Source organism: Limulus polyphemus, unplaced genomic scaffold (genome assembly GCF_000517525.1).
Source record: "Limulus polyphemus unplaced genomic scaffold, Limulus_polyphemus-2.1.2 Scaffold5114, whole genome shotgun sequence".
In the NCBI taxonomy this organism is placed as follows: Eukaryota; Metazoa; Arthropoda; class Merostomata; order Xiphosura; family Limulidae; genus Limulus; species Limulus polyphemus.
Genome location: NW_013670724.1, coordinates 64555 through 72017, shown reverse-complemented (window position 1 = coordinate 72017; position 7463 = coordinate 64555). Strand labels below are relative to the sequence as shown.

The 7463-nt window shown below is 32.4% G+C and overlaps 1 protein-coding gene across 1 annotated transcript in view; it reads left to right on the top strand.

Annotated features, from left to right (window-relative positions):
* The first annotated feature begins 3509 nt into the window (after positions 1–3509).
* Positions 3510–7463, top strand: part of LOC106472139 (partitioning defective protein 6-like) — a 9495-nt gene continuing 5541 nt past the window's right edge. Inside the window, exons 1-2 of the mRNA XM_013932764.2 lie at positions 3510–3797; positions 7157–7382. Coding sequence (XP_013788218.1) covers positions 3510–3797; positions 7157–7382 — 514 coding nt within the window. The remainder of the gene's footprint in view (positions 3798–7156; positions 7383–7463) is intronic.

Here is a 7463-nt window from a genome sequence, read left to right as displayed (position 1 = left end):
CCAGTGACTTTCTCAGCCTCTTTGAAGTACTTGGGCAGCAAACTCTTTCTTTTCATGCTAGATTCCAAGCAGTACGGTAAGACATTGGGGAGCTCAACATCTCTGTTTTTTAAACCCAAATACAGCTTAGTTAATAAGGTTGATAATTTATAGTGGAATTCTGTGGTACTGATATAGTAATTTATGATATTTAATTATTTCAAAATGTATATATAAAATCTAAAAAAAAAGTATTTGGTTTCACATCTTTCACATGCAAAATTTGATAAGGCTTAGCAACCTACAGCAAATGAGTACAAAGTTTGTAACTATAAAAGATAATTGTTTGCTATACTTCTTTATTTACTGTTCTATGTTTTAAGAAAAATTAGTTTAAAAACTTATTTGTAAACAGTAATAATGAATTAGAAAAGTATTTCACAATAATATTTTTAGGATGTTTCTTACTTGATGTAGAGTATAGAAGAAAAAATTCAAGAGTATTATTAAATTTAATACATAAATGTACCAAATTCAGACAGTAGACATCTTGACCATATCTCTACTGTGAAATGGGACTTTTTGAACAAGAAATGATGCAACTGATTTGCTATTTATGCCAATTTTCTCAACTTGACTTCTACACCTCATTTCTTATCCACTTTCCCTATCTTACAATAATTTTCTTGGAGAATGGATGCTACTGAAAATCCTTGTAGAGATTTTGCTCATTTTTAGTCAATTTTTGCATGTTTTCAAGAGAAAAAAGAAGAGTGCAGTCTCCTTAAAAGTGTAGTGTAAAAGCTTAAAAAAAAAGCCCACCGTGGACTGCGAGTTCATTTTACTTGTAGACGTTCACTGAAACTTTTGAGCTTTTACCAAAGGCAGAGGTGGATATGCAGTTTGTCTCTCAAAATATAAGTAAAATTGCACATCCACTTAATTGTTATAAAAGTAACTTCAAATGTAAAAATTAGAAACTTATTAGGTTAGATTATGTAAAATAATGAAAAATATTAATGGTGATAACAAAATCCATGAGGTGTGCTCGTGAGGAGTTGCTCGTATATTACATTATTCAATAAGGTAACTTGAGCAACATATTTGCTGAGTGATTTACAACTTGTATGGCAGGATTATTAGTTATACATAGCTGAAAGGGCAATAAAGTTAGGTAGAAACTTGTGTAAACTTTTATGAGTTTTAAGCTACTTTGGAGAAACAATTGTATTTTCCTGTTGCAGTTTGGGGTTATTCTAGAAAGTAATAAAGGGGTAATTTAGGTTTATTTAATTTTTTTTATGGTGGATACAAAGTTGCTGTCAGACTGAGTCCATGTAGAGTTAGGGGAGAGAAAAGAACAGATAAAATAGAAAGTTTAATTGGTAAAAAAGTTTATTTATTTAAAAGGTTTTAGAGGTTACACAAATGAAATTGAATAAAGTATGAATAAAGTATTTTTAATCTTAAAATGATAATAATAACTGTGCATTTGGAGCAGTCAACACTGTGTAAAAGATTTATAATGTTTACCAAAAGCTTACCAAACTTCATTAAGATAGATAAATATTAAAATTTGTAATATGAAACCTGGACAATATATTTATTTCTGTACAACATTTCATCTCTAATAGTGAGACACGGTCGCATATAATATTCTTTTTCTGGATTTTCATCAAATACAATCCTTTGACCTTCTTGAAGGGTAGCTAATGTTTTATATAGATCCTTACATTGTGGCAATATTAATTATTAAATATATTAATTGGGCTACAGTCATCTTTTGCTATTTTTTTTAAGAAAATGTAGTAAGGAAAATTAGTTGAATCATTTGTTTCCAAATTTGAGTGAAAATTATTGCTGCTAAATTAGTTTTGTTTTTCAGAAATTGAAAACAATAACAAAATTTTTTCATTTTTTGGTTTACAAATTGAAAATAAATTGGTATTGTATTAACCCTTTCCAGACGGGTCACAGATGAAAGCCCATGTTATCTTGTTTGTTGACTTGCATTTAAAATTTTATTGAACAACTATTTCATGGATTTATGTCAATAAGTTTGGTATCAAACTGTATATTATAATTCAAATTTCTTAATTTAAAAGTAAATATTAAAAAAACAGTTAAACATCAATTTTTGTGTGGCACATGGTATGTTGAATACAGTACTGTTTCATATTAGATGTTTGTGATGTCCAGTTCTGATACTGACAAGCTAGAATATAAAATAAGAGCCTCTTGTCTTTTCAATTTGCTAAGATATTGCTTATGTAATAAATTAAACACAGTGGCACCCTGCCCATCTCTTTTCATTTTTGGAAATGCTCCCTCATATGCACTTCTATATATGACATGAATAACCAATCGAAAGCTCAGAATGTCCACCTAGTGGCTTCCTCAGCCATTTTGATATGTTTGGATGCCATCTCTTTCTTTCAAACCAAGATTTCGAGGAGGTAGGTTGTGTCTTTAGTCTGCTCAAAATTTAATATTTTTTTTTAGACTGAAATACACCTTAGTTACTAAGCTCGATAAATTATAGTGGAATTCTGTGGTATTGATGTAGTAATTTATGATTTTTTGGCTATTCAACTGTATATTTCGTTTCATATCCTCCATATGCAAAGTTTTAAAAGGCTTAGCAACCTATGTTAAGCAGCAACTGAATACTAAGGTTGTAACTAGAAGAGATAATTCTGTGCTTTACTTCTTATTTACTGTTCTATGTTTAAAGAAAAATAAGTTTAAGAACTTATTTCTAAATAGCAATAATCTATTTACACATAATGTATAATAATTGAAATGTGACTGTATTTTACAAAAATACTAGTCTACTAAAACACAGCCAAGACAGGTCACTTTGTAAAGACTGAAGGTCAGTTTTATATTATTGGATAAGGTAACATGAGTGTTTTTGTTATAATCTGTAGTCATTCTAGAACAAAAAATGCATAACTTTATTTCTGAATTTTTTTAACATGGTTGTGAGATTGGTCGAATCGAGCAAACCCGTACAGAAATTTGTCACTGAAAAAACAGATAAAATATAAAGTTTATTTTTGTTTTAAATGTTTGATAACTATCTGGACATTATAAAGACTTTGCATGAGAAATTTGATAATTTTGTTATGCACAAATGTGTTTTTTTTTCTTAAAATGAAAATTACTTTGTATGTTGGATAGGCAACATGTGAAAAGAAAATAAAGACATGAGAAAAACATTGCTTTACAAACCTTAAGACTTAATAGAAAAAATTTATATTTTGTGTATGAAAGCATTGTAATGTTTACTAATAATCTGCCAAATTTCGTTAACATTCGCTTAGTAATTAAAAAGTTGTAGCATGAAAACCATAACAAGCACAAAATGGTTATGAGGTTGGTCCCAGAGACAGAGCCAGTGCTTAAAGAGTTAAACAGATCACAATTTCTTGAATCGTCTGACTCTCATGACAGTTCTGAGAGATTTATCTTTGCTCCAACTTTTGTCTGAAGCCTATTAATGTACTCTTCACCAGTTTGAGGATGAGATGGGACATGTGTTGATGACTACTGTGGTCAGATTGTCGGCTTCAGTTCTTTCCTTAGTTTCCTGGCTTGTTTGTTGCTGGGACTTGTTGGGTAGAGATGCCTTGATGGAGGGTGTTCATCTGCCTTGTACTGTACCCTGGGAATTATGGGAGGTCCCTTTTCTTTGTCCCTTGTTTGCAGGAGTTCCAGAGACCTTGGAATCATGGATAGATGCTGCCCGTTTACATTCTTCATTATCATTGTTGGCCTGGCCTCTTGTCTTTCATCGGCTCCAGCTTGTAGTTTGGGTGTGCATTCCTGTCATTTTTCCTGATCCCTGACTTCAGTCCCTTGTTCTATTGTTTCCCGTAATAGAATCCGTCCTTATCTTCATGGATTGGCGCTAACGGCATCGGTGACTACCATGTACCTTTGGGAGGACATTACATCATTTTCTCAACAGCTGGATTTCCTTCACTACGAATCCATGGGTACTCCATGTTCTGGAGTCAGGATTGGACATTCAATTTACATCTCCACCTCCATTATCCATCCAACCTTTGTCACGTATCTATGTCATTGGCTGTCTGTTTGAATTGCCCTCTGAAAAACACTGTGTGGGCTGGTATGTGGACTTCTCCTAATCTTTTCCTCCCTTGCTTGCATGGTCTAGCAGTTTCCTCTTCTGAAGGTTTTTGACTATATCTGCTAGATTTTAATGAGGGGTTGAGTAATTTTCTCCATCATATGTTCTCTTTTCTTTTCAGGGTTTCTTTACTTTTTATCTTAATCCCACTCTGTGGCAAAGGTTGTCCAGACAGGTGTGCTTTTGTCATTATAATTCTCCACTAGCAACCAATTTCACTATCTTTCCTACTGGTTGCAACAGGCTCTGTAGAAATTAGGGGTTTCATAAGACCATCTAGGTGCTTTCTGGATGGTATTATGATATATTCTCATGGACTATCATGAGTAAAGCTAGAGGGAATCCTGCCTGTCCCTGTCAATCATTAACTAAATCAGGGTCAGGTTGCTTTTAAAAATTTGGGGAACTTGGTTCACTTATTTTACTGTTTCCAGAGCACTGTTCCTTAGGACTCCCCAATGCACGTTAACCCCCCCCCCCCCCCATTCTAGTAATGGAGCTAGGGAGTCCTTACCACATCCAGTTTCCATTCACTGGGGTGGTGGACAGATATTTTTCCTCCAGAGTGTTTGATTGTGTTCCTCTACTCTTGGAAGAGACAGCAAAGCTGGGGGCTCTTCTACCCGGGTCCCTGGATGTATTTCGCAGATGTCTGTAGTAGTGGCACCAGCCTCCATGGGAGCCTACTTTGTAATACCGGTTCAGATTTGATTCTACAACTATCTGGTTGGAGTATATGAATAATGTCCAATTATTTATTGTTCATGGATAGAGATCCATTATCATCTCCTAATTCCAAACATGAAATGGTCCTATCCTAGGTCCTTGAATGAACACAATGTTCCATGTCCTCTCCATAAATCTGGGGGCAAGTGGAGTGCTCCTTGCTCACAAGGTTGGAGAGTAAGGATGAATGTTCATAATTCCAGACCAGATGAGTTCTGTTCCTTTGGTTGAGTAAGGCAGGTGGAAGAGAAAGTTCTTCCACTTCAGTGTTGCCTATTTTCTTTTTGTAATTCTGGTGGTTCGGAACGCATCACTCTATGGTTACAGGTTAGGATCCAAAATAAAGTATATCTATATATCACATTGTGGTCCAATTGCCCTAGCTACCAATGTGGGATATGGGAACCAAGAACCTTTAATTCCGTTATTCTACCCTTGATATCAATATTCAGTTCTGGGTAAAGAGCATACCTTTTGGAATTGCATATAAAAAATGGCAAATTCATACAAGAATAATCTGTATGGATATTCTATTTTTTTAATAGCCTCCTTTAAATTAGTAATAACATTATTTTTCTTTAAAGTACTTTCAGTAAAAGTACTTGTGGTATTAATTTCATTAAGTAAAATTTGTGCGTATAATTTTTTACACACAAAACCAAAATTACAGCCAGCTTTATCAATCAGGGTAATAACGAATTGTTTTTTAATTTATATTTAAAGTCATTGAAAGAAATATCTAATTTATAATGAGAAGTTTAAAGTTATTAATCGATTTTTTATGGAATTAATGAAATATAATTCCCATTCAAAACGAAACATGGTAGATAATAGGATTGTTTGCTTATTTTAAGAATATACTCATCAATATTTTTCTAAGTCTTTTAAGATTTCACATTTTTTTTGCGAGTTTTAAAATTCTATATTTAGTACCTTTCTTTAATATTGATTGTAATTCTATCTTTGACAACTTCTAAATTCCCTGTAACTATGATTATGAAAGACGTCTTTAAAATCACTATTATTACAGTTACAAGGTAAGTTGTCAACTTCTATTTGATTAAATTCTTCAATTAATTTTTTATAGTTAAGGAGAAGAGGTCCTATAGGTTTATTATACATAAAACTGACTATCGGTTGAAATGATTTTATGGGAAAAGTATCTTCTGGAATACTTTTATGAATCAGGAAAGGTAAATATAAATCATCATAAACTTTATGTATAAAATCAATTACTATATAAGATTTCTCTTAATATATATATATATTCAACTTTGAATCACCTTGAGAGAATTGATCTTCCATCAGATAGTGAGATAAACACACATGAATATTTATTTAACAACTTTTTTTTAACATGAAAAAGATGAGATGTAATTATATTCCACAGAACCAATGTTAGTCTATTTTAGAGGGAGCAAGGCATAGAGAACAAAATGTGTTTTTAAAAGTTCCCTTTTTGTTTTTATGAAGGAGCTAGTGAAGACTTTTATATAAGTAAACTGTGAAATCATTATTGTATTCCTAACAAGCTTGTTGAGAAATTACTGCTTATTGGATTAGTACTTCATAGATTAAAAGTTAGTTTCATGTCTTTCAAAAATGAAAGTTAATTTGTTACTCAATGATTATATAGAAGAAAAAAATTACACTAAAGCCTAAACTAATAAAATGACCCTGATTAAACAAAAAATTGCTTATAATTCTACACAGGAGCTTCTCCGTTTTTGAACTCCAACACTTGAAATAACAAGCCTGGGTGTAGTTTGTACATATACTGTGAATGCAAGTAGGATAAGGGAACTTAAATGTATGTTAACGTTGGATCCTGACTCACTAATTGAAAGCAGAAATCTTTTCTCATACCAGAATTTTGAACTAACAATAATGTAAAAGGACACTTTTTGGAACCTGTCCCTGAGTCTAGAAACTGATGGTGTGAGTTCCTCGTATTAATATGTAAACAGTTAATTAGGTATTGATAGGTTACTTAAATTGTCACTTTGGTTTTGAATTATGTAACACAGAGTTTTAGTATTGCATGTCATTGATCTGTGTGCTTCAGGAAGTGGCAAGTCCATATTGAGAAGAATGTTAATGGAGATTTGTAGCAGAAAAAGAATCATTTCTTTCTTTGAATCATCACTAGTGGCCTTAAGAATCATATTGACTGAAAAATTGAGCAGCTACATCATATTAAACATTTAGTGCTTGCAATTATTTTGGCAGTAACGTAAGAAATTGAAAGTGAACTGTTCCTATGTAGCTAACCTTTGTATAATCATTGTTCAACAGTTTGAGGCAGAGTTTCGAAGATTTTCTGTGGAACGCAGTAAGCTGACAAAGTATGAAGAGTTTTATAAACAGATTGAGCAGTTACATAAATTATATGATCTGCCATTTACGATTTGCTATTCTGATCCTATTCACGGTGATCTGCTACCGATCAACAATGATGACAACTTTGTGCGAGCAGTTTCAGCTGCAAAACCACTACTCAGGATTATAATACAAAGGAAAGGTAAGCTATGAAATTAATATCAAGTTTCTATTACGTGTTTGTGTGTGTGTATATATATATATATATATATATATATATACA